Source organism: Acipenser ruthenus, chromosome 15, assembly GCF_902713425.1.
Source record: "Acipenser ruthenus chromosome 15, fAciRut3.2 maternal haplotype, whole genome shotgun sequence".
In the NCBI taxonomy this organism is placed as follows: domain Eukaryota; kingdom Metazoa; phylum Chordata; class Actinopteri; order Acipenseriformes; family Acipenseridae; genus Acipenser; species Acipenser ruthenus.
Genome location: NC_081203.1, coordinates 24,998,131 through 25,026,064, shown reverse-complemented (window position 1 = coordinate 25,026,064; position 27,934 = coordinate 24,998,131). Strand labels below are relative to the sequence as shown.

Genomic DNA, 27,934 nt, shown 5'->3' with positions numbered 1-27,934 from the left:
TTGCATTAATACAGATAAAGCAGAAAAATAAACGTGGTTCTAGCAATAAAGTAAACTGCAGTAGGCCTCAGAAATAACGCATACAGTATATTTACACCAAATGTTTCCACACTTTATACACTTTAAAACAATTTCATAGCCAGCCTCATAAACCAATGCTTTCGATTTTTAAAAAAATCCTCAAATAAAATTTGAATGTCATTTATCTAAACTGATTATATTAACTGACTCGTTTAACTCCATCATACTGTAATATACCGTATATTTATGTTTTTTTTGTTTTTTTTTTGTTTTTTTTTAAATAAAAGTAACAGTCTTAAGCCATACACCAAATTAACTTCCCTACCTGTTGTGTTGTATTTTTCACAGTACACTATTGCATGCTTCATGTTAGCGTACAGGTCTTTACATGTTTGTAAGGAGTGTATGTTTAACTCTACCATATGTGTAGTATACAGTGTAGTAGCTCTGTAATTAAGGTCAGTGATATTTTACTAGATGTAGAACAGGTATAGCATTGTCAATCATCCTTAATAAACAAATATATAGTATGAGCTAACATAATCTTAAGAGTAAGTTAAATGTATATTACTAGCCATTTTATAGCATAGCTCTAGCCTTAAACACTTACATGTTTGCAGAGATCACTCCATAAGATAATAATGAGAGATACAATAAGTCCAAAGCAATGACAGGAGGAAACAATAGCCTTTTAAATGTGTGCCTACTTCTTTTTGCCTTTAGCACTCTTTTGAGACTCTTTTTCTACTGTTGCATCGCTGCTTGATGCTGCTGTAGGCATTTCTGAAGTTTCAAAGTACTTCATTTTTTCAGAGTGCATTGTGTCTTTTAGCCTTTGGAGTGACGAAATTGCCTCCTCTGAGAGTACTTTTCCTGAAGCTGTATACCCTTGCTGTGATGGAATTCCTTTGGTTATCACAACTGTTTCCTTCTCCTCACCAAATCTTTGTTTCACAACATGCCTTTCAACTGAGACACACTTTTCTGTGGGCACATTAAAACTCGTTTGAGCTGTTTCTTCAGGCAGCCAAGGTGCAGAGCCCAGTTTCACAGTAACTTTTTCTACAGGTAATTTGCATTCTGTTTGAACTTTAGTGATAACTGTTGGATGTTCGATGGTAGGTGTGCCTTTTTGTGTGGAAGACTTAAAGGTTGTTATTTTGCCTGGCGTTGTTGTATCCCCTTTCACAGTTTGGGCACTGGCCACTGCGCACTGTTGTGATTGATCTCCTGATGAGGGAACAGTGGTGATATTTATTTTTTCAGGTAATTTTGGTTCTAGTAGAATTAATTCTGTTCTGGCTGTTGATGTAATAATATCACTGGGAACCACATCATGGCCAGCTATCAAGATGTCAGGTTTTGTGTATCTCACAGTAACTTTTGAAGGAGTACCAATTGATTCATTAGCAGTGCTGGAATCAACACCCTGCAGGCCTTCAGTTGATTTGACATCTCCTTGAACAACATCAACATCAGCAGCTAAGCTTCCTCTTAACTCTTCCGTAGGGGTGCCAAGCTTCTCTTTATCAGAATCCTTAGCCTTTTTTGAAGGAGAGAAATTACCTCGTTTTGGAAAAGTAAACCAACCACTTTTTTCACTTTTTGACGTGGTTTTTGACGTGGTTTCATTTTTTTCAGTAGTTTCTGAAGCCTTGTCTTTTGAATCATCGACAGCACTTATTGTTTCTGTCTTGTTGCTTTCTTCAGAAGAATCGGTAAAACCTAGCCTCGGAAGCCTAAACGTAAATTTACCAGACTTCTCCTTATTTTTTGTGCTGTCTTTATCCTTAGACTCAGAAGCTGTATCTAAACTTGAGTCTGGCACAACTTTTGTTCTTTTTTGTTTTGCTTGTTTTGCTGTGTCTTGCTGAGAAATTTGAACTACAGGTGTTCCAACAATCACCTCTCCAAGGACATTGGATATACCATCATTTACCTCAGCGTGAGCAGTTTTGTCTGCTGGCAAATTTACTTCCTCTGTTTCTGGTGAAGAAGCATCAGGATCTAAATTAGGCAAATGAAATTCAAGATCTAGCCCTTTAAACAATTCTCCAAACCCTGGCAGGCGTATTTTGGATAATGTATGCTTCTCCCCTGAGTCTATTTTGATGTCTGATGTTTGATGGGGATCTTTTTTATCAGCCTCAACATTTTCTGGTAAAAGTTCACTTGTCTTTAACTGTGATCCTTTGGCGCCTGCTTCTGATTTAAGCAAAGGTATATCAAAGTCGGGTTTTGATATGCTGCACTCTATTTCAGAACCCTTGTCCTTTGAGAGTGGAACGTCAGTTTTAATGTTACAGTCTGCGGTTTCTACTTTTGCCTTACCGGTTGGCTCTTGTATGTTGATTTTAGGGAATTCAGCTTCTGGTTTGCTTAATGAAACATCTATTTCAGGGATTTTGATTTCTGCATCTGTATCAGGAGTCCCTGCTTTAACTTTAGGACCAGAAAAACCAAACTTAGGCATTTTGAACATTGGTAGTTTAAATGTGCTATGAGATCCTTGCATGTCAATCTCTTTGTCTTTAAGTGGAGTTTGCATTTTTGGATTTTTCATTTCTACCTGAGGCCCTTGAATGCCTAATTCCACTTTTGGAATGGATATATCTCCTTCAGGTAATTTCACATCTGAATCTAATTCAGTAAGTTTGACAGCAGGTTGTGTTGCAGACACATTTATTTCAGGTTTAGGTAGGTTCAGATCGATGTCAGTTTCACCTGATGTGAGCTGCGGACCTTTTAATTTGATGTCTGTTTTTTCCAAGCTCACATCACCTTCTATTTTAGCAGCCTGAAGCCCAGATGCTGACACTCTAAATCTAGGCATTTTAAGGGGTGGCATTTTGAATTTTCCTTTTCCTCCCTCTGTTTCAATTTTAGGGATGTCCACATCTGCTTCAACAGATGGACCTTCAATATCTATCTCCGGTCCCTTAAGCTCAACTTCTGTTTTTGGTGCAGAGAGATCAATTTCTCCTTTGGGCATACTCAATTTAACATCAGGACCTTTGACTTTGGGGAGAGAAAGATCAAACTCTGGCATTTTGGGCATTTTAAATTTGCTGTCTTTCCCTTCTACATCGACTTTTCCCTTGACATCAAAGGCTAATTCAGGTGTTTTGATGTCTATATCTGGACCTTTAAGATCAACAGCAGGTTGTGTTGCAGACACATTTATTTCAGGTTTAGGAAGGTTCAGATCAATGTCAGTTCCACCTGACGTTAGCTGTGGTCCTTTAAAGTCAATGTCTGCCTTTGGAAGAGAGATGTCTGCTTTTGGCAACTTTACTTCGCCTTCTACTTTAGGAGTCTTCACCCCAGATGTTGACATGCCAAATGTAGGCATTTTAAAGTGTGGCATTTTGAATTTTCCTTTTCCTCCCTCTGTTTCAATTTTAGGGATGTCCACATCTGCTTCAACAGATGGACCTTCAATATCTATCTCCGGTCCCTTAAGCTCAACTTCTGTTTTTGGTGCAGAGAGATCAATTTCTCCTTTGGGCATACTCAATTTAACATCAGGACCTTTGACTTTGGGGAGAGAAAGATCAAACTCTGGCATTTTGGGCATTTTAAATTTGCTGTCTTTCCCTTCTACATCGACTTTTCCCTTGACATCAAAGGCTAATTCAGGTGTTTTGATGTCTATATCTGGACCTTTAAGATCAACAGCAGGTTGTGTTGCAGACACATTTATTTCAGGTTTAGGAAGGTTCAGATCAATGTCAGTTCCACCTGACGTTAGCTGTGGTCCTTTAAAGTCAATGTCTGCCTTTGGAAGAGAGATGTCTGCTTTTGGCAACTTTACTTCGCCTTCTACTTTAGGAGTCTTCACCCCAGATGTTGACATGCCAAATGTAGGCATTTTAAAGTGTGGCATTTTGAATTTTCCTTTTCCTCCCTCTGTTTCAATTTTAGGGATGTCCACATCTGCTTCAACAGATGGACCTTCAATATCTATCTCCGGTCCCTTAAGCTCAACTTCTGTTTTTGGTGCAGAGAGATCAATTTCTCCTTTGGGCATACTCAATTTAACATCAGGACCTTTGACTTTGGGGAGAGAAAGATCAAACTCTGGCATTTTGGGCATTTTAAATTTGCTGTCTTTCCCTTCTACATCGACTTTTCCCTTGACATCAAAGGCTACTTCAGGTGCTTTGATGTCTATATCTGGACCTTTAAGATCAACAGCAGGTTGTGTTGCAGACACATTTATTTCAGGTTTAGGAAGGTTCAGATCAATGTCAGTTCCACCTGACGTTACCTGTGGTCCTTTAAAGTCAATGTCTGCCTTTGGAAGAGAGATGTCTGCTTTTGGCAACTTTACTTCGCCTTCTACTTTAGGAGTCTTCACCCCAGATGTTGACATGCCAAATGTAGGCATTTTAAAGTGTGGCATTTTGAATTTTCCTTTTCCTCCCTCTGTTTCAATTTTAGGGATGTCCACATCTGCTTCAACAGATGGACCTTCAATATCTATCTCCGGTCCCTTAAGCTCAACTTCTGTTTTTGGTGCAGAGAGATCAATTTTTCCTTTGGGCATACTCAATTTAACATCAGGACCCTTGACTTTGGGGAGAGAAAGATCAAACTCTGGCATTTTGGGCATTTTAAATTTGCTGTCTTTCCCTTCTACATCGACTTTTCCCTTGACATCAAAGGCTACTTCAGGTGCTTTGATGTCTATATCTGGACCTTTAAGATCAACAGCAGGTTGTGTTGCAGACACATTTATTTCAGGTTTAGGAAGGTTCAGATCAATGTCAGTTCCACCTGACGTTAGCTGTGGTCCTTTAAAGTCAATGTCTGCCTTTGGAAGAGAGATGTCTGCTTTTGGCAACTTTACTTCGCCTTCTACTTTAGGAGTCTTCACCCCAGATGTTGACATGCCAAATGTAGGCATTTTAAAGTGTGGCATTTTGAATTTTCCTTTTCCTCCCTCTGTTTCAATTTTAGGGATGTCCACATCTGCTTCAACAGATGGACCTTCAATATCTATCTCCGGTCCCTTAAGCTCAACTTCTGTTTTTGGTGCAGAGAGATCAATTTTTCCTTTGGGCATACTCAATTTAACATCAGGACCCTTGACTTTGGGGAGAGAAAGATCAAACTCTGGCATTTTGGGCATTTTAAATTTGCTGTCTTTCCCTTCTACATCGACTTTTCCCTTGACATCAAAGGCTACTTCAGGTGCTTTGATGTCTATATCTGGACCTTTAAGATCAACAGCAGGTTGTGTTGCAGACACATTTATTTCAGGTTTAGGAAGGTTCAGATCAATGTCAGTTCCACCTGACGTTAGCTGTGGTCCTTTAAAGTCAATGTCTGCCTTTGGAAGAGAGATGTCTGCTTTTGGCAACTTTACTTCGCCTTCTACTTTAGGAGTCTTCACCCCAGATGTTGACATGCCAAATGTAGGCATTTTAAAGTGTGGCATTTTGAATTTTCCTTTTCCTCCCTCTGTTTCAATTTTAGGGATGTCCACATCTGCTTCAACAGATGGACCTTCAATATCTATCTCCGGTCCCTTAAGCTCAACTTCTGTTTTTGGTGCAGAGAGATCAATTTCTCCTTTGGGCATACTCAATTTAACATCAGGACCTTTGACTTTGGGGAGAGAAAGATCAAACTCTGGCATTTTGGGCATTTTAAATTTGCTGTCTTTCCCTTCTACATCGACTTTTCCCTTGACATCAAAGGCTACTTCAGGTGCTTTGATGTCTATATCTGGACCTTTAAGATCAACAGCAGGTTGTGTTGCAGACATATTTATTTCAGGTTTAGGAAGGTTCAGATCAATGTCAGTTCCACCTGACGTTAGCTGTGGTCCTTTAAAGTCAATGTCTGCCTTTGGAAGAGAGATGTCTGCTTTTGGCAACTTTACTTCGCCTTCTACTTTAGGAGTCTTCACCCCAGATGTTGACATGCCAAATGTAGGCATTTTAAAGTGTGGCATTTTGAATTTTCCTTTTCCTCCCTCTGTTTCAATTTTAGGGATGTCCACATCTGCTTCAACAGATGGACCTTCAATATCTATCTCCGGTCCCTTAAGCTCAACTTCTGTTTTTGGTGCAGAGAGATCAATTTCTCCTTTGGGCATACTCAATTTAACATCAGGACCTTTGACTTTGGGGAGAGAAAGATCAAACTCTGGCATTTTGGGCATTTTAAATTTGCTGTCTTTCCCTTCTACATCGACTTTTCCCTTGACATCAAAGGCTAATTCAGGTGCTTTGATGTCTATATCTGGACCTTTAAGATCAACAGCAGGTTGTGTTGCAGACACATTTATTTCAGGTTTAGGAAGGTTCAGATCAATGTCAGTTCCACCTGACGTTAGCTGTGGTCCTTTAAAGTCAATGTCTGCCTTTGGAAGAGAGATGTCTGCTTTTGGCAACTTTACTTCGCCTTCTACTTTAGGTGTCTTCACCCCAGATGTTGACATGCCAAATGTAGGCATTTTAAAGTGTGGCATTTTGAATTTTCCTTTTCCTCCCTCTGTTTCAATTTTAGGGATGTCCACATCTGCTTCAACAGATGGACCTTCAATATCTATCTCCGGTCCCTTAAGCTCAACTTCTGTTTTTGGTGCAGAGAGATCAATTTCTCCTTTGGGCATACTCAATTTAACATCAGGACCTTTGACTTTGGGGAGAGAAAGATCAAACTCTGGCATTTTGGGCATTTTAAATTTGCTGTCTTTCCCTTCTACATCGACTTTTCCCTGGACATCAAAGGCTACATCAGGTGCTTTGATGTCTATATCTGGACCTTTAAGATCAACAGCAGGTTGTGTTGCAGACACATTTATTTCAGGTTTAGGAAGGTTCAGATCAATGTCAGTTCCACCTGACGTTACCTGTGGTCCTTTAAAGTCAATGTCTGCCTTTGGAAGAGAGATGTCTGCTTTTGGCAACTTTACTTCGCCTTCTACTTTAGGAGTCTTCACCCCAGATGTTGACATGCCAAATGTAGGCATTTTAAAGTGTGGCATTTTGAATTTTCCTTTTCCTCCCTCTGTTTCAATTTTAGGGATGTCCACATCTGCTTCAACAGATGGACCTTCAATATCTATCTCCGGTCCCTTAAGCTCAACTTCTGTTTTTGGTGCGGAGAGATCAATTTCTCCTTTGGGCATACTCAATTTAACATCAGGACCTTTGACTTTCGTGAGAGAAAGATCAAACTCTGGCATTTTGGGCATTTTAAATTTGCTGTCTTTCCCTTCTACATCGACTTTTCCCTTGACATCAAAGGCTACATCAGGTGCTTTGATGTCTATATCTGGATCTTTAAGATCAACAGCAGGTTGTGTTGCAGACACATTTATTTCAGGTTTAGGAAGGTTCAGATCAATGTCAGTTCCACCTGACGTTAGCTGTGGTCCTTTAAAGTCAATGTCTGCCTTTGGAAGAGAGATGTCTGCTATTGGCAACTTTACTTCACCTTCTACTTTAGGAGTCTTCACCCCAGATGTTGACATGCCAAATGTAGGCATTTTAAAGTGTGGCATTTTGAATTTTCCTTTTCCTCCCTCTGTTTCAATTTTAGGGATGTCCACATCTGCTTCAACAGATGGACCTTCAATATCTATTTCCGGTCCCTTAAGCTCAACTTCAGTTTTTGGTGCAGAGAGATCAATTTCTCCTTTGGGCATACTCAATTTAACATCAGGACCTTTGACTTTGGGGAGAGAAAGATCAAACTCTGGCATTTTGGGCATTTTAAATTTGCTGCCTTTCCCTTCTACATCGACTTTTCCCTTGACATCAAAGGCTAATTCAGGTGTTTTGATGTCTATATCTGGACCTTTAAGATCAACAGCAGGTTGTGTTGCAGACACATTTATTTCAGGTTTAGGAAGGTTCAGATCAATGTCAGTTCCACCTGACGTTAGCTGTGGTCCTTTAAAGTCAATGTCTGCCTTTGGAAGAGAGATGTCTGCTATTGGCAACTTTACTTCGCCTTCTACTTTAGGAGTCTTCACCCCAGATGTTGACATGCCAAATGTAGGCATTTTAAAGTGTGGCATTTTGAATTTTCCTTTTCCTCCCTCTGTTTCAATTTTAGGGATGTCCACATCTGCTTCAACAGATGGACCTTCAATATCTATCTCCGGTCCCTTAAGCTCAACTTCTGTTTTTGGTGCAGAGAGATCAATTTCTCCTTTGGGCATACTCAATTTAACATCAGGACCTTTGACTTTGGGGAGAGAAAGATCAAACTCTGGCATTTTGGGCATTTTAAATTTGCTGTCTTTCCCTTCTACATCGACTTTTCCCTTGACATCAAAGGCTACTTCAGGTGCTTTGATGTCTATATCTGGACCTTTAAGATCAACAGCAGGTTGTGTTGCAGACACATTTATTTCAGGTTTAGGAAGGTTCAGATCAATGTCAGTTCCACCTGACGTTACCTGTGGTCCTTTAAAGTCAATGTCTGCCTTTGGAAGAGAGATGTCTGCTTTTGGCAACTTTACTTCGCCTTCTACTTTAGGAGTCTTCACCCCAGATGTTGACATGCCAAATGTAGGCATTTTAAAGTGTGGCATTTTGAATTTTCCTTTTCCTCCCTCTGTTTCAATTTTAGGGATGTCCACATCTGCTTCAACAGATGGACCTTCAATATCTATCTCCGGTCCCTTAAGCTCAACTTCTGTTTTTGGTGCAGAGAGATCAATTTTTCCTTTGGGCATACTCAATTTAACATCAGGACCCTTGACTTTGGGGAGAGAAAGATCAAACTCTGGCATTTTGGGCATTTTAAATTTGCTGTCTTTCCCTTCTACATCGACTTTTCCCTTGACATCAAAGGCTACTTCAGGTGCTTTGATGTCTATATCTGGACCTTTAAGATCAACAGCAGGTTGTGTTGCAGACACATTTATTTCAGGTTTAGGAAGGTTCAGATCAATGTCAGTTCCACCTGACGTTAGCTGTGGTCCTTTAAAGTCAATGTCTGCCTTTGGAAGAGAGATGTCTGCTTTTGGCAACTTTACTTCGCCTTCTACTTTAGGAGTCTTCACCCCAGATGTTGACATGCCAAATGTAGGCATTTTAAAGTGTGGCATTTTGAATTTTCCTTTTCCTCCCTCTGTTTCAATTTTAGGGATGTCCACATCTGCTTCAACAGATGGACCTTCAATATCTATCTCCGGTCCCTTAAGCTCAACTTCTGTTTTTGGTGCAGAGAGATCAATTTCTCCTTTGGGCATACTCAATTTAACATCAGGACCTTTGACTTTGGGGAGAGAAAGATCAAACTCTGGCATTTTGGGCATTTTAAATTTGCTGTCTTTCCCTTCTACATCGACTTTTCCCTTGACATCAAAGGCTACTTCAGGTGCTTTGATGTCTATATCTGGACCTTTAAGATCAACAGCAGGTTGTGTTGCAGACATATTTATTTCAGGTTTAGGAAGGTTCAGATCAATGTCAGTTCCACCTGACGTTAGCTGTGGTCCTTTAAAGTCAATGTCTGCCTTTGGAAGAGAGATGTCTGCTTTTGGCAACTTTACTTCGCCTTCTACTTTAGGAGTCTTCACCCCAGATGTTGACATGCCAAATGTAGGCATTTTAAAGTGTGGCATTTTGAATTTTCCTTTTCCTCCCTCTGTTTCAATTTTAGGGATGTCCACATCTGCTTCAACAGATGGACCTTCAATATCTATCTCCGGTCCCTTAAGCTCAACTTCTGTTTTTGGTGCAGAGAGATCAATTTCTCCTTTGGGCATACTCAATTTAACATCAGGACCTTTGACTTTGGGGAGAGAAAGATCAAACTCTGGCATTTTGGGCATTTTAAATTTGCTGTCTTTCCCTTCTACATCGACTTTTCCCTTGACATCAAAGGCTAATTCAGGTGCTTTGATGTCTATATCTGGACCTTTAAGATCAACAGCAGGTTGTGTTGCAGACACATTTATTTCAGGTTTAGGAAGGTTCAGATCAATGTCAGTTCCACCTGACGTTAGCTGTGGTCCTTTAAAGTCAATGTCTGCCTTTGGAAGAGAGATGTCTGCTTTTGGCAACTTTACTTCGCCTTCTACTTTAGGTGTCTTCACCCCAGATGTTGACATGCCAAATGTAGGCATTTTAAAGTGTGGCATTTTGAATTTTCCTTTTCCTCCCTCTGTTTCAATTTTAGGGATGTCCACATCTGCTTCAACAGATGGACCTTCAATATCTATCTCCGGTCCCTTAAGCTCAACTTCTGTTTTTGGTGCAGAGAGATCAATTTCTCCTTTGGGCATACTCAATTTAACATCAGGACCTTTGACTTTGGGGAGAGAAAGATCAAACTCTGGCATTTTGGGCATTTTAAATTTGCTGTCTTTCCCTTCTACATCGACTTTTCCCTGGACATCAAAGGCTACATCAGGTGCTTTGATGTCTATATCTGGACCTTTAAGATCAACAGCAGGTTGTGTTGCAGACACATTTATTTCAGGTTTAGGAAGGTTCAGATCAATGTCAGTTCCACCTGACGTTACCTGTGGTCCTTTAAAGTCAATGTCTGCCTTTGGAAGAGAGATGTCTGCTTTTGGCAACTTTACTTCGCCTTCTACTTTAGGAGTCTTCACCCCAGATGTTGACATGCCAAATGTAGGCATTTTAAAGTGTGGCATTTTGAATTTTCCTTTTCCTCCCTCTGTTTCAATTTTAGGGATGTCCACATCTGCTTCAACAGATGGACCTTCAATATCTATCTCCGGTCCCTTAAGCTCAACTTCTGTTTTTGGTGCGGAGAGATCAATTTCTCCTTTGGGCATACTCAATTTAACATCAGGACCTTTGACTTTCGTGAGAGAAAGATCAAACTCTGGCATTTTGGGCATTTTAAATTTGCTGTCTTTCCCTTCTACATCGACTTTTCCCTTGACATCAAAGGCTACATCAGGTGCTTTGATGTCTATATCTGGATCTTTAAGATCAACAGCAGGTTGTGTTGCAGACACATTTATTTCAGGTTTAGGAAGGTTCAGATCAATGTCAGTTCCACCTGACGTTAGCTGTGGTCCTTTAAAGTCAATGTCTGCCTTTGGAAGAGAGATGTCTGCTATTGGCAACTTTACTTCACCTTCTACTTTAGGAGTCTTCACCCCAGATGTTGACATGCCAAATGTAGGCATTTTAAAGTGTGGCATTTTGAATTTTCCTTTTCCTCCCTCTGTTTCAATTTTAGGGATGTCCACATCTGCTTCAACAGATGGACCTTCAATATCTATTTCCGGTCCCTTAAGCTCAACTTCAGTTTTTGGTGCAGAGAGATCAATTTCTCCTTTGGGCATACTCAATTTAACATCAGGACCTTTGACTTTGGGGAGAGAAAGATCAAACTCTGGCATTTTGGGCATTTTAAATTTGCTGCCTTTCCCTTCTACATCGACTTTTCCCTTGACATCAAAGGCTAATTCAGGTGTTTTGATGTCTATATCTGGACCTTTAAGATCAACAGCAGGTTGTGTTGCAGACACATTTATTTCAGGTTTAGGAAGGTTCAGATCAATGTCAGTTCCACCTGACGTTAGCTGTGGTCCTTTAAAGTCAATGTCTGCCTTTGGAAGAGAGATGTCTGCTATTGGCAACTTTACTTCGCCTTCTACTTTAGGAGTCTTCACCCCAGATGTTGACATGCCAAATGTAGGCATTTTAAAGTGTGGCATTTTGAATTTTCCTTTTCCTCCCTCTGTTTCAATTTTAGGGATGTCCACATCTGCTTCAACAGATGGACCTTCAATATCTATCTCCGGTCCCTTAAGCTCAACTTCTGTTTTTGGTGCAGAGAGATCAATTTCTCCTTTGGGCATACTCAATTTAACATCAGGACCTTTGACTTTGGGGAGAGAAAGATCAAACTCTGGAATTTTGGGCATTTTAAATTTCCTGTCTTTCCCTTCTACATCGACTTTTCCCTTGACATCAAAGGCTACTTCAGGTGCTTTGATGTCTATATCTGGACCTTTAAGATCAACAGCAGGTTGTGTTGCAGACACATTTATTTCAGGTTTAGGAAGGTTCAGATCAATGTCAGTTCCACCTGATGTTAGCTGTGGTCCTTTAAAGTCAATGTCTGCCTTTGGAAGAGAGATGTCTGCTTTTGGCAACTTTACTTCGCCTTCTACTTTAGGAGTCTTCACCCCAGATGTTGACATGCCAAATGTAGGCATTTTAAAGTGTGGCATTTTGAATTTTCCTTTTCCTCCCTCTGTTTCAATTTTAGGGATGTCCACATCTGCTTCAACAGATGGACCTTCAATATCTATCTCCGGTCCCTTAAGCTCAACTTCTGTTTTTGGTGCAGAGAGATCAATTTCTCCTTTGGGCATACTCAATTTAACATCAGGAGCTTTGACTTTTGGGAGAGAAAGATCAAACTCTGGCATTTTGGGCATTTTAAATTTGCTGTCTTTCCCTTCTACATCGACTTTTCCCTTGACATCAAAGGCTACTTCAGGTGCTTTGATGTCTATATCTGGACCTTTAAGATCAACAGCAGGTTGTGTTGCAGACACATTTATTTCAGGTTTAGGAAGGTTCAGATCAATGTCAGTTCCACCTGACGTTAGCTGTGGTCCTTTAAAGTCAATGTCTGCCTTTGGAAGAGAGATGTCTGCTTTTGGCAACTTTACTTCGCCTTCTACTTTAGGAGTCTTCACCCCAGATGTTGACATGCCAAATGTAGGCATTTTAAAGTGTGGCATTTTGAATTTTCCTTTTCCTCCCTCTGTTTCAATTTTAGGGATGTCCACATCTGCTTCAACAGATGGACCTTCAATATCTATCTCCGGTCCCTTAAGCTCAACTTCTGTTTTTGGTGCAGAGAGATCAATTTCTCCTTTGGGCATACTCAATTTAACATCAGGACCTTTGACTTTGGGGAGAGAAAGATCAAACTCTGGCATTTTGGGCATTTTAAATTTGCTGTCTTTCCCTTCTACATCGACTTTTCCCTTGACATCAAAGGCTAATTCAGGTGCTTTGATGTCTATATCTGGACCTTTAAGATCAACAGCAGGTTGTGTTGCAGACACATTTATTTCAGGTTTAGGAAGGTTCAGATCAATGTCAGTTCCACCTGACGTTAGCTGTGGTCCTTTAAAGTCAATGTCTGCCTTTGGAAGAGAGATGTCTGCTTTTGGCAACTTTACTTCGCCTTCTACTTTAGGTGTCTTCACCCCAGATGTTGACATGCCAAATGTAGGCATTTTAAAGTGTGGCATTTTGAATTTTCCTTTTCCTCCCTCTGTTTCAATTTTAGGGATGTCCACATCTGCTTCAACAGATGGACCTTCAATATCTATCTCCGGTCCCTTAAGCTCAACTTCTGTTTTTGGTGCAGAGAGATCAATTTCTCCTTTGGGCATACTCAATTTAACATCAGGACCTTTGACTTTGGGGAGAGAAAGATCAAACTCTGGCATTTTGGGCATTTTAAATTTGCTGTCTTTCCCTTCTACATCGACTTTTCCCTGGACATCAAAGGCTACATCAGGTGCTTTGATGTCTATATCTGGACCTTTAAGATCAACAGCAGGTTGTGTTGCAGACACATTTATTTCAGGTTTAGGAAGGTTCAGATCAATGTCAGTTCCACCTGACGTTACCTGTGGTCCTTTAAAGTCAATGTCTGCCTTTGGAAGAGAGATGTCTGCTTTTGGCAACTTTACTTCGCCTTCTACTTTAGGAGTCTTCACCCCAGATGTTGACATGCCAAATGTAGGCATTTTAAAGTGTGGCATTTTGAATTTTCCTTTTCCTCCCTCTGTTTCAATTTTAGGGATGTCCACATCTGCTTCAACAGATGGACCTTCAATATCTATCTCCGGTCCCTTAAGCTCAACTTCTGTTTTTGGTGCGGAGAGATCAATTTCTCCTTTGGGCATACTCAATTTAACATCAGGACCTTTGACTTTCGTGAGAGAAAGATCAAACTCTGGCATTTTGGGCATTTTAAATTTGCTGTCTTTCCCTTCTACATCGACTTTTCCCTTGACATCAAAGGCTACATCAGGTGCTTTGATGTCTATATCTGGATCGTTAAGATCAACAGCAGGTTGTGTTGCAGACACATTTATTTCAGGTTTAGGAAGGTTCAGATCAATGTCAGTTCCACCTGACGTTAGCTGTGGTCCTTTAAAGTCAATGTCTGCCTTTGGAAGAGAGATGTCTGCTTTTGGCAACTTTACTTCACCTTCTACTTTAGGAGTCTTCACCCCAGATGTTGACATGCCAAATGTAGGCATTTTAAAGTGTGGCATTTTGAATTTTCCTTTTCCTCCCTCTGTTTCAATTTTAGGGATGTCCACATCTGCTTCAACAGATGGACCTTCAATATCTATCTCCGGTCCCTTAAGCTCAACTTCTGTTTTTGGTGCGGAGAGATCAATTTCTCCTTTGGGCATACTCAATTTAACATCAGGACCTTTGACTTTGGGGAGAGAAAGATCAAACTCTGGCATTTTGGGCATTTTAAATTTGCTGTCTTTCCCTTCTACATCGACTTTTCCCTTGACATCAAAGGCTACTTCAGGTGCTTTGATGTCTATATCTGGACCTTTAAGATCAACAGCAGGTTGTGTTGCAGACACATTTATTTCAGGTTTAGGAAGGTTCAGATCAATGTCAGTTCCACCTGACGTTAGCTGTGGTCCTTTAAAGTCAATGTCTGCCTTTGGAAGAGAGATTTCTGCTTTTGGCAAGCTCAGTTCGCCTTCTATTTTTGGAACCTTGACCCCAGATGTTGAAATTCCAAATTTAGGCATTTTCATTTGTGGCATCTTGAATTTTCCTTTTCCTCCCTCTTTTTCAATTTTAGGGATGTCCACAGATCCCTCAAGAGATGGAGCTTCCATTTCCACATCAGGAGCCTTGATTTCAACATGTTCAGGTAAAGCAATGTCAGCCTCTGATTTGGGCAGACCGAATTTAATTTCAGGACCTTTGACTTTGGGGAGTGAAACATCAAAGTCTGGCATTTTGGGCAATTTAAACTTGCTTGCTTTCCCTTCTACATGGATTCCTTTACCCTTCATATCAATGTCTAACCCAGGTGCTTTCATGTCTACATCTGGACATTTAAGATCAACAGCAGCTTGTGCTGCAGACACATGTATCTGTGGTTTCGGTAGGTTCAGGTCAATGTCAGTTCCACTTGTTGTAAGCTGTGGTCCTTGTATATCAATGTCTGCCTTTGGAAGAGAGATTTCTGCCTTTGGCAAGCTCAGTTCGCCTTCTATTTTTGGAACCTTGACCCCAGATGTTGAAATTCCAAATATAGGCATTTTCATTTGTGGCATCTTGAATTTTATTTTTCCACCCTCTTTTTCAATTGTAGGGATGTCCACAGATCCCTCAAGAGATGGAGCTTCCAATTCCACATCAGGAGCCTTGATTTCAACACTTTCAGTTAAAGCAATGTCAGCCTCTGATTTGGGCAGACCGAATTTAATGTCAGGACCTTTGACTTTGGGGAGTGAAACATCAAAGTCTGGCATTTTGGGCAATTTAAACTTGCTTTCTTTCCCTTCTACATGGATTCCTTTACACTTCATTTGAATGTCTAACCCAGGTGCTTTCATGTCTACATCTGGACATTTAAGATCAACAGCAGCTTGTGCTGCAGACACATGTATCTGTGGTTTCGGTAGGTTCAGGTCAATGTCAGTTCCACTTGTTGTAAGCTGTGGTCCTTGTATATCAATGTCTGCCTTTGGAAGAGAGATTTCTGCTTTTGGCAAGCTCAGTTCGCCTTCTATTTTTGGAACCTTGACCCCAGATGTTGAAATTCCAAATTTAGGCATTTTCATTTGTGGCATCTTGAATTTTCCTTTTCCACCCTCTTTTTCAATTGTAGGGATGTCCACAGATCCCTCAAGAGATGGAGCTTCCAATTCCACATCAGGAGCCTTGATTTCAAAACGTTCAGGTAAAGCAATGTCAGCCTCTGATTTGGGTAGACCGAATTTAATGTCAGGACCTTTGACTTTGGGGAGTGAAACATCAAAGTCTGGCATTTTGGGCAATTTAAACTTGCTTGCTTTCCCTTCTACATGGATTCCTTTACCCTTCATATCAATGTCTAACTCAGGAGCTTTCATGTCTACATCTGGACCTTCAAGATCAACAGCAGCTTGTGCTGCAGACACATGTATCTGTGGTTTCGGTAGGTTCAGGTCAATGTCAGTTCCACTTGTTGTAAGCTGTGGTCCTTGTATATCAATGTCTGCCTTTGGAAGAGAGATTTCTGCCTTTGGCAAGCTCAGTTCGCCTTCTATTTTTGGAACATTGACCCCAGATGTTGAAATTCCAAATTTAGGCATTTTCATTTGTGGCATCTTGAATTTTATTTTTCCACCCTCTTTTTCAATTGTAGGGATGTCCACAGATCCCTCAAGAGATGGAGCTTCCAATTCCACATCAGGAGCCTTGATTTCAACACTTTCAGTTAAAGCAATGTCAGCCTCTGATTTGGGCAGACCGAATTTAATGTCAGGACCTTTGACTTTGGGGAGTGAAACATCAAAGTCTGGCATTTTGGGCAATTTAAACTTGCTTTCTTTCCCTTCTACATGGATTCCTTTACCCTTCATATCAATGTCTAACCCAGGTGCTTTCATGTCTACATCTGGACATTTAAGATCAACAGCAGCTTGTGCTGCAGACACATGTATCTGTGGTTTCGGTAGGTTCAGGTCAATGTCAGTTCCACTTGTTGTAAGCTGTGGTCCTTGTATATCAATGTCTGCCTTTGGAAGAGAGATTTCTGCCTTTGGCAAGCTCAGTTCGCCTTCTATTTTTGGAACCTTGACCCCAGATGTTGAAATTCCAAATTTAGGCATTTTCATTTGTGGCATCTTGAATTTTCCTTTTCCACCCTCTTTTTCAATTGTAGGGATGTCCACAGATCCCTCAAGAGATGGAGCTTCCAATTCCACATCAGGAGCCTTGATTTCAACACGTTCAGGTAAAGCAATGTCAGCCTCTGATTTGGGCATACTGAATTTAATGTCAGGACCTTTGACTTTGGGGAGTGAAACATCAAAGTCTGGCATTTTGGGCAATTTAAACTTGCTTTCTTTTCCTTCTACATGGATTCCTTTACCTTTTATATCAATGTCTAAATCAGGTGCTTTCATGTCTACATCTGGACCTTCAAGATCAACAGCAGCTTGTGCTGCAGACACATGTATCTGTGGTTTCGGTAGGTTCAGGTCAATGTCAGTTCCACTTGTTGTAAGCTGTGGTCCTTGTATATCAATGTCTGCCTTTGGAAGAGAGATTTCTGCTTTTGGCAAGCTCAGTTCGCCTTCTATTTTTGGAACCTTGACCCCAGATGTTGAAATTCCAAATTTAGGCATTTTCATTTGTGGCATCTTGAATTTTCCTTTTCCACCCTCTTTTTCAATTGTAGGGATGTCCACAGATCCCTCAAGAGATGGAGCTTCCAATTCCACATCAGGAGCCTTGATTTCAAAACGTTCAGGTAAAGCAATGTCAGCCTCTGATTTGGGTAGACCGAATTTAATGTCAGGACCTTTGACTTTGGGGAGTGAAACATCAAAGTCTGGCATTTTGGGCAATTTAAACTTGCTTGCTTTCCCTTCTACATGGATTCCTTTACCCTTCATATCAATGTCTAACTCAGGAGCTTTCATGTCTACATCTGGACCTTCAAGATCAACAGCAGCTTGTGCTGCAGACACATGTATCTGTGGTTTCGGTAGGTTCAGGTCAATGTCAGTTCCACTTGTTGTAAGCTGTGGTCCTTGTATATCAATGTCTGCCTTTGGAAGAGAGATTTCTGCCTTTGGCAAGCTCAGTTCGCCTTCTATTTTTGGAACCTTGACCCCAGATGTTGAAATTCCAAATTTAGGCATTTTCATTTGTGGCACCTTGAATTTTCCTTTTCCACCCTCTTTTTCAATTGTAGTGATGTCCACAGATCCCTCAAGAGATGGAGCTTCCAATTCCACATCAGGAGCCTTGATTTCAACACGTTCAGGTAAAGCAATGTCAGCCTCTGATTTGGGCAGACTGAATTTAATGTCAGGACCTTTGACTTTGGGGAGTGAAACATCAAAGTCTGGCATTTTGGGCAATTTAAACTTGCTTTCTTTTCCTTCTACATGGATTCCTTTACCTTTTATATCAATGTCTAAATCAGGTGCTTTCATGTCTACATCTGGACCTTCAAGATCAACAGCAGCTTGTGCTGCAGACACATGTATCTGTGGTTTCGGTAGGTTCAGGTCAATGTCAGTTCCACTTGTTGTAAGCTGTGGTCCTTGTATATCAATGTCTGCCTTTGGAAGAGAGATTTCTGCCTTTGGCAAGCTCAGTTCGCCTTCTATTTTTGGAACATTGACCCCAGATGTTGAAATTCCAAATTTAGGCATTTTCATTTGTGGCATCTTGAATTTTATTTTTCCACCCTCTTTTTCAATTGTAGGGATGTCCACAGATCCCTCAAGAGATGGAGCTTCCAATTCCACATCAGGAGCCTTGATTTCAACACTTTCAGTTAAAGCAATGTCAGCCTCTGATTTGGGCAGACCGAATTTAATGTCAGGACCTTTGACTTTGGGGAGTGAAACATCAAAGTCTGGCATTTTGGGCAATTTAAACTTGCTTTCTTTCCCTTCTACATGGATTCCTTTACCCTTCATATCAATGTCTAACCCAGGTGCTTTCATGTCTACATCTGGACATTTAAGATCAACAGCAGCTTGTGCTGCAGACACATGTATCTGTGGTTTCGGTAGGTTCAGGTCAATGTCAGTTCCACTTGTTGTAAGCTGTGGTCCTTGTATATCAATGTCTGCCTTTGGAAGAGAGATTTCTGCCTTTGGCAAGCTCAGTTCGCCTTCTATTTTTGGAACCTTGACCCCAGATGTTGAAATTCCAAATTTAGGCATTTTCATTTGTGGCATCTTGAATTTTCCTTTTCCACCCTCTTTTTCAATTGTAGGGATGTCCACAGATCCCTCAAGAGATGGAGCTTCCAATTCCACATCAGGAGCCTTGATTTCAAAACGTTCAGGTAAAGCAATGTCAGCCTCTGATTTGGGCAGACTGAATTTAATGTCAGGACCTTTGACTTTGGGGAGTGAAACATCAAAGTCCGGCATTTTGGGTAATTTAAACTTGCTTTCTTTTCCTTCTACATGGATTCCTTTACACTTCATTTGAATGTCTAACTCAGGAGCTTTCATGTCTACATCTGGACCTTCAAGATCAACAGCAGCTTGTGCTGCAGACACATGTATCTGTGGTTTCGGTAGGTTCAGGTCAATGTCAGTTCCACTTGTTGTAAGCTGTGGTCCTTGTATATCAATGTCTGCCTTTGGAAGAGAGATTTCTGCTTTTGGCAAGCTCAGTTCGCCTTCTATTTTTGGAACCTTGACCCCAGATGTTGAAATTCCAAATTTAGGCATTTTCATTTGTGGCATCTTGAATTTTCCTTTTCCACCCTCTTTTTCAATTGTAGGGATGTCCACAGATCCCTCAAGAGATGGAGCTTCCAATTCCACATCAGGAGCCTTGATTTCAAAACGTTCAGGTAAAGCAATGTCAGCCTCTGATTTGGGTAGACCGAATTTAATGTCAGGACCTTTGACTTTGGGGAGTGAAACATCAAAGTCTGGCATTTTGGGCAATTTAAACTTGCTTGCTTTCCCTTCTACATGGATTCCTTTACCCTTCATATCAATGTCTAACTCAGGAGCTTTCATGTCTACATCTGGACCTTCAAGATCAACAGCAGCTTGTGCTGCAGACACATGTATCTGTGGTTTCGGTAGGTTCAGGTCAATGTCAGTTCCACTTGTTGTAAGCTGTGGTCCTTGTATATCAATGTCTGCCTTTGGAAGAGAGATTTCTGCCTTTGGCAAGCTCAGTTCGCCTTCTATTTTTGGAACCTTGACCCCAGATGTTGAAATTCCAAATTTAGGCATTTTCATTTGTGGCATCTTGAATTTTATTTTTCCACCCTCTTTTTCAATTGTAGGGATGTCCACAGATCCCTCAAGAGATGGAGCTTCCAATTCCACATCAGGAGCCTTGATTTCAACACTTTCAGTTAAAGCAATGTCAGCCTCTGATTTGGGCAGACCGAATTTAATGTCAGGACCTTTGACTTTGGGGAGTGAAACATCAAAGTCTGGCATTTTGGGCAATTTAAACTTGCTTTCTTTCCCTTCTACATGGATTCCTTTACCCTTCATATCAATGTCTAACCCAGGTGCTTTCATGTCTACATCTGGACATTTAAGATCAACAGCAGCTTGTGCTGCAGACACATGTATCTGTGGTTTCGGTAGGTTCAGGTCAATGTCAGTTCCACTTGTTGTAAGCTGTGGTCCTTGTATATCAATGTCTGCCTTTGGAAGAGAGATTTCTGCTTTTGGCAAGCTCAGTTCGCCTTCTATTTTTGGAACCTTGACCCCAGATGTTGAAATTCCAAATTTAGGCATTTTCATTTGTGGCATCTTGAATTTTCCTTTTCCACCCTCTTTTTCAATTGTAGGGATGTCCACAGATCCCTCAAGAGATGGAGCTTCCAATTCCACATCAGGAGCCTTGATTTCAACACGTTCAGGTAAAGCAATGTCAGCCTCTGATTTGGGCATACTGAATTTAATGTCAGGACCTTTGACTTTGGGGAGTGAAACATCAAAGTCTGGCATTTTGGGCAATTTAAACTTGCTTTCTTTCCCTTCTACATGGATTCCTTTACCCTTCATATCAATGTCTAACCCAGGTGCTTTCATGTCTACATCTGGACATTTAAGATCAACAGCAGCTTGTGCTGCAGACACATGTATCTGTGGTTTCGGTAGGTTCAGGTCAATGTCAGTTCCACTTGTTGTAAGCTGTGGTCCTTGTATATCAATGTCTGCCTTTGGAAGAGAGATTTCTGCCTTTGGCAAGCTCAGTTCGCCTTCTATTTTTGGAACCTTGACCCCAGATGTTGAAATTCCAAATTTAGGCATTTTCATTTGTGGCATCTTGAATTTTCCTTTTCCACCCTCTTTTTCAATTGTAGGGATGTCCACAGATCCCTCAAGAGATGGAGCTTCCAATTCCACATCAGGAGCCTTGATTTCAACACGTTCAGGTAAAGCAATGTCAGCCTCTGATTTGGGCATACTGAATTTAATGTCAGGACCTTTGACTTTGGGGAGTGAAACATCAAAGTCTGGCATTTTGGGCAATTTAAACTTGCTTTCTTTTCCTTCTACATGGATTCCTTTACCTTTTATATCAATGTCTAAATCAGGTGCTTTCATGTCTACATCTGGACCTTCAAGATCAACAGCAGCTTGTGCTGCAGACACATGTATCTGTGGTTTCGGTAGGTTCAGGTCAATGTCAGTTCCACTTGTTGTAAGCTGTGGTCCTTGTATATCAATGTCTGCCTTTGGAAGAGAGATTTCTGCCTTTGGCAAGCTCAGTTCGCCTTCTATTTTTGGAACCTTGACCCCAGATGTTGAAGTTCCAAATTTAGGCATTTTCATTTGTGGCATCTTGAATTTTCCTTTTCCACCCTCTTTTTCAATTGTAGGGATGTCCACAGATCCCTCAAGAGATGGAGCTTCCAATTCCACATCAGGAGCCTTGATTTCAACACTTTCAGTTAAAGCAATGTCAGCCTCTGATTTGGGCAGACCGAATTTAATGTCAGGACCTTTGACTTTGGGGAGTGAAACATCAAAGTCTGGCATTTTGGGCAATTTAAACTTGCTTTCTTTCCCTTCTACATGGATTCCTTTACCCTTCATATCAATGTCTAACCCAGGTGCTTTCATGTCTACATCTGGACATTTAAGATCAACAGCAGCTTGTGCTGCAGACACATGTATCTGTGGTTTCGGTAGGTTCAGGTCAATGTCAGTTCCACTTGTTGTAAGCTGTGGTGCTTGTATCTCAATATCTGCCTTTGGAAGAGAGATTTCTGCTTTTGGCAAGCTCAGTTCGCCTTCTATTTTTGGAACCTTGACCCCAGATGTTGAAATTCCAAATTTAGGCATTTTCATTTGTGGCATCTTGAATTTTCCTTTTCCACCCTCTTTTTCAATTGTAGGGATGTTCACAGATCCCTCAAGAGATGGAGCTTCCAATTCCACATCAGGAGCCTTGATTTCAACACGTTCAGGTAAAGCAATGTCAGCCTCTGATTTGGGCAGACTGAATTTAATGTCAGGACCTTTGACTTTGGGGAGTGAAACATCAAAGTCCGGCATTTTGGGCAATTTAAACTTGCTTTCTTTTCCTTCTACATGGATTCCTTTACCCTTCATCTCAATGTCTAACTCAGGTGCTTTCATGTCTACATCTGGACCTTCAAGATCAACAGCAGCTTGTGCTGCAGACACATGTATCTGTGGTTTCGGTAGGTTCAGGTCAATGTCAGTTCCACTTGTTGTAAGCTGTGGTGCTTGTATATCAATGTCTGCCTTTGGAAGAGAGATTTCTGCTTTTGGCAAGCTCAGTTCGCCTTCTATTTTTGGAACCTTGACCCCAGATGTTGAAATTCCAAATTTAGGCATTTTCATTTGTGGCATCTTGAATTTTCCTTTTCCACCCTCTTTTTCAATTGTAGGGATGTCCACAGATCCCTCAAGAGATGGAGCTTCCAATTCCACATCAGGAGCCTTAATTTCAACACTTTCAGTTAAAGCAATGTCAGCCTCTGATTTGGGCAGACCGAATTTAATGTCAGGACCTTTGACTTTGGGCAGTGAAACATCAAAGTCTGGCATTTTGGGCAATTTAAACTTGCTTTCTTTCCCTTCTACATGGATTCCTTTACCCTTCATATCAATGTCTAACCCAGGTGCTTTCATGTCTACATCTGGACATTTAAGATCAACAGCAGCTTGTGCTGCAGACACATGTATCTGTGGTTTCGGTAGGTTCAGGTCAATGTCAGTTCCACTTGTTGTAAGCTGTGGTCCTTGTATATCAATGTCTGCCTTTGGAAGAGAGATTTCTGCCTTTGGCAAGCTCAGTTCGCCTTCTATTTTTGGAACCTTGACCCCAGATGTTGAAATTCCAAATTTAGGCATTTTCATTTGTGGCATCTTGAATTTTCCTTTTCCACCCTCTTTTTCAATTGTAGGGATGTCCACAGATCCCTCAAGAGATGGAGCTTCCAATTCCACATCAGGAGCCTTGATTTCAGCACGTTCAGGTAAAGCAATGTCAGCCTCTGATTTGGGCAGACTGAATTTAATGTCAGGACCTTTGACTTTGGGGAGTGAAACATCAAAGTCTGGCATTTTGGGCAATTTAAACTTGCTTTCTTTCCCTTCTACATGGATTCCTTCACCTTTTATATCAATGTCTAAATCAGGTGCTTTCATGTCTACATCTGGACCTTCAAGATCAACAGCAGCTTGTGCTGCAGACACATGTATCTGTGGTTTCGGTAGGTTCAGGTCAATGTCAGTTCCACTTGTTGTAAGCTGTGGTCCTTGTATATCAATGTCTGCCTTTGGAAGAGAGATTTCTGCTTTTGGCAAGCTCAGTTCGCCTTCTATTTTTGGAACCTTGACCCCAGATGTTGAAATTCCAAATTTAGGCATTTTCATTTGTGGCATCTTGAATTTTCCTTTTCCACCCTCTTTTTCAATTGTAGGGATGTCCACAGATCCCTCAAGAGATGGAGCTTCCAATTCCACATCAGGAGCCTTGATTTCAACACGTTCAGGTAAAGCAATGTCAGCCTCTGATTTGGGCAGACTGAATTTAATGTCAGGACCTTTGACTTTGGGGAGTGAAACATCAAAGTCCGGCATTTTGGGCAATTTAAACTTGATTTCTTTTCCTTCTACATGGATTCCTTTACCCTTCATCTCAATGTCTAACTCAGGTGCTTTCATGTCTACATCTGGACCTTCAAGATCAACAGCAGCTTGTGCTGCAGACACATGTATCTGTGGTTTCGGTAGGTTCAGGTCAATGTCAGTTCCACTTGTTGTAAGCTGTGGTCCTTGTATATCAATGTCTGCCTTTGCAAGAGAGATTTCTGCCTTTGGCAAGCTCAGTTCGCCTTCTATTTTTGGAACCTTGACCCCAGATGTTGAAGTTCCAAATTTAGGCATTTTCATTTGTGGCATCTTGAATTTTCCTTTTCCACCCTCTTTTTCAATTGTAGGGATGTCCACAGATCCCTCAAGAGATGGAGCTTCCAATTCCACATCAGGAGCCTTGATTTCAACACGTTCAGGTAAAGCAATGTCAGCCTCTGATTTGGGCAGACTGAATTTAATGTCAGGACCTTTGACTTTGGGGAGTGAAACATCAAAGTCCGGCATTTTGGGCAATTTAAACTTGCTTTCTTTCCCTTCTACATGGATTCCTTTACCCTTCATATCAATGTCTAACTCCGGTGCTTTCATGTCTACATCTGGACCTTCAAGATCAACAGCAGCTTGTGCTGCAGACACATGTATCTGTGGTTTCGGTAGGTTCAGGTCAATGTCAGTTCCACTTGTTGTAAGCTGTGGTCCTAGTATATCAATGTCTGCCTTTGCAAGAGAGATTTCTGCCTTTGGCAAGCTCAGTTTGCCTTCTATTTTTGGAACCTTGACCCCAGATGTTGAAGTTCCAAATTTAGGCATTTTCATTTGTGGCATCTTGAATTTTCCTTTTCCACCCTCTTTTTCAATTGTAGGGATGTCCACAGATCCCTCAAGAGATGGAGCTTCCAATTCCACATCAGGAGCCTTGATTTCAACACTTTCAGTTAAAGCAATGTCAGCCTCTGATTTGGGCAGACCGAATTTAATGTCAGGACCTTTGACTTTGGGTAGTGAAACATCAAAGTCTGGCATTTTGGGCAATTTAAACTTGCTTTCTTTCCCTTCTACATGGATTCCTTTACCCTTCATATCAATGTCTAACTCAGGTGCTTTCATGTCTACATCTGGACATTTAAGATCAACAGCAGCTTGTGCTGCAGACACATGTATCTGAGGTTTCGGTAGGTTCAGGTCAATGTCAGTTCCACTTGTTGTAAGCTGTGGTCCTTGTATATCAATGTCTGCCTTTGGAAGAGAGATTTCTGCCTTTGGCAAGCTCAGTTCGCCTTCTATTTTTGGAACCTTGACCCCAGATGTTGAAATTCCAAATTTAGGCATTTTCATTTGTGGCATCTTGAATTTTCCTTTTCCACCCTCTTTTTCAATTGTAGGGATGTCCACAGATCCCTCAAGAGATGGAGCTTCCAATTCCACATCAGGAGCCTTGATTTCAACACGTTCAGGTAAAGCAATGTCAGCCTCTGATTTGGGCAGACTGAATTTAATGTCAGGACCTTTGACTTTGGGGAGTGAAACATCAAAGTCCGGCATTTTGGGCAATTTAAACTTGCTTTCTTTCCCTTCTACATGGATTCCTTTACCCTTCATATCAATGTCTAACTCAGGTGCTTTCATGTCTACATCTGGACCTTCAAGATCAACAGCAGCTTGTGCTGCAGACACATGTATCTGTGGTTTCGGTAGGTTCAGGTCAATGTCAGTTCCACTTGTTGTAAGCTGTGGTCCTTGTATATCAATGTCTGCATTTGGAAGAGAGATTTCTGCCTTTGGCAAGCTCAGTTCGCCTTCTATTTTTGGAACCTTGACCCCAGATGTTGAAATTCCAAATTTAGGCATTTTCATTTGTGGCATCTTGAATTTTCCTTTTCCACCCTCTTTTTCAATTGTAGGGATGTCCACAGATCCCTCAAGAGATGGAGCTTCCAATTCCACATCAGGAGCCTTGATTTCAACACGTTCAGGTAAAGCAATGTCAGCCTCTGATTTGGGCAGACTGAATTTAATGTCAGGACCTTTGACTTTGGGGAGTGAAACATCAAAGTCCGGCATTTTGGGTAATTTAAACTTGCTTTCTTTTCCTTCTACATGGATTCCTTTACCCTTCATATCAATGTCTAACTCAGGAGCTTTCATGTCTACATCTGGACCTTCAAGATCAACAGCAGCTTGTGCTGCAGACACATATATCTGTGGTTTCGGTAGGTTCAGGTCAATGTCAGTTCCACTTGTTGTAAGCTGTGGTCCTTGTATATCAATGTCTGCCTTTGGAAGAGAGATTTCTGCTTTTGGCAAGCTCAGTTCGCCTTCTATTTTTGGAGACTTGACCCCAGATGTTGGAAGAGAAATATCTACTTTTTCAGTGTTGATATCAACATTAAACTTAAGAGCATTTTCTTCAGTTTCTATGATGTGTCTCTCTGTATTTGGCATGCTCATTTCCAACTGTGGACCTCTAATGTCTGCCCGTGGTATTTGGGTAATATTGCTTTGTCTATCTTCCTTGCTTTCTTTGCTTTCCAGATCATAATTGAAATAAGGTCTCTTGATATCCTCTGGTGTGAGTATTGGTTCTTGTTTGCCTGTTTTAGGGTGAGATTTGTTTGGCTTGTCAACATCTATATTTCCTCTTCGATGTTGTTCTTTTGGCATCCGAATGTTTCCTTTTTCTGCATGAACTGTAGCAGCAGATACTCCTAATTTTGCCTCATAACATTTTATTAAAGTTTTAGCTGTGCGAAAAGAGTGGGACTCCTCAGTTTTGGGCTTAGTAAATTGAATCTCTGGATCCCTGGCTTGGATTTCTTTTTCTGTACCACAGTCTGTAGATACTTCTTCACACAAAGAATATCTGGTGTCTTTGGGGGCTTTCATTTCAAGTGTGGGTTCTAGTTTTTCCAGTGAAACATCAGACTTTGGCACCATCCCTTTCTGTGTTTTAAATTTTACTTCTGGGTCGTGAACTTTTGCTTGGTCAACATCTAGGTGTGGTGTCTGAGCTTCTACCTGCACTGTTGCTTTTGTTATTTTAACCTTGCCATCAGTCTCTTCCTTCAGAATATCCACATATTTTGTTTCATCACATATCTTTGGCTTTATAATATCAACTTTAATTCTAGATCTGATAGAGTCTTGGGGGTTTAGATCAATAGCAAGTTGACGCACCTTCATCTCTGATGTAACATTTTGTCTTTCTCCATCTCCTAGAATCACTTCTTTTGGTATTTGGATACCAGTTTCTGTTGTTTGAAGCTGAAATTGAAGTTCTTTGCCCAGCTTGTCAGGTGAAGCTTTTACCAGTAAAGTTTGTGGTGACCTGCCTTCTTCTTCAGGGCTTGTATCTGTTTTTTCTTTTCCTATGATATTTATCTTTAGTTCTGATCTGAGATTAGGCTTTTCTATCTTTTTTTCTGGTGTTCTTTTAGTTTTAAATTCATCTCCGGGTTCTACATCTGTATCCAGCTTTGGTCCACACACTGAAATATTAGTTGTTTTGAGCGTTTTATCCAATTCATAGAGTTCAGCTTTGTGTTGGATGATTTCAACTTCAGGGCCTGTGACATTTGAAAATGAATATTCATTTCTAATTCTTGCAGTGTCAGTTCTTTGATCTGAATCAAATTCACAGATTTGTGTTGTTTCACTTTTTCTGATGTCAACATCTTCTGAGGATTGCACTTCGGATACATCATCTTCAGGATAGCTGCATATTAATTCCAGATGTTCAGAAGTTTCTGCTACAGTTTCTTTATCGTGTTGATCCTCTGATTTGCTCCTTAGGCCCCTCATTCCTAGGCTTGGCAGCTTCAGTTTCTGCTTTTTCTTAGTTTTCAGAGGTTCCTGAGACTTATTAGGAGACTCATTGTCACTGTTAGAAAGACTGATATCTAGCTTTTTATGTTCCTCTGCTTCTGATGTGCTGTGGGACCTTTTGAACTGCATCCTTTTTCCTTTGGTAAATGATGAGAATTTAGGCCATGATATCCTGGCATCTTGTCTTCTAGCTGTTTTTGCTCTACCCCTTACCACAATTTTTTCTGCAGGGTCCTCAAATGTGCCTTTTAGTGTTTTGTCTGTTTCCCC

At 40.9% G+C, this 27,934-nt stretch overlaps 1 protein-coding gene across 1 annotated transcript in view; it reads right to left on the bottom strand.

Annotated features, from left to right (window-relative positions):
- Window positions 1-232: 232 nt before the first annotated feature.
- Window positions 233-27,934, bottom strand: part of LOC131697592 (neuroblast differentiation-associated protein AHNAK-like) — a 41,545-nt gene continuing 13,843 nt past the window's right edge. Inside the window, exon 7 of the mRNA XM_058987601.1 lies at window positions 233-27,934. Within this exon, the coding sequence (XP_058843584.1) occupies window positions 725-27,934 (27,210 nt within the window). The 3' untranslated portion in view covers window positions 233-724.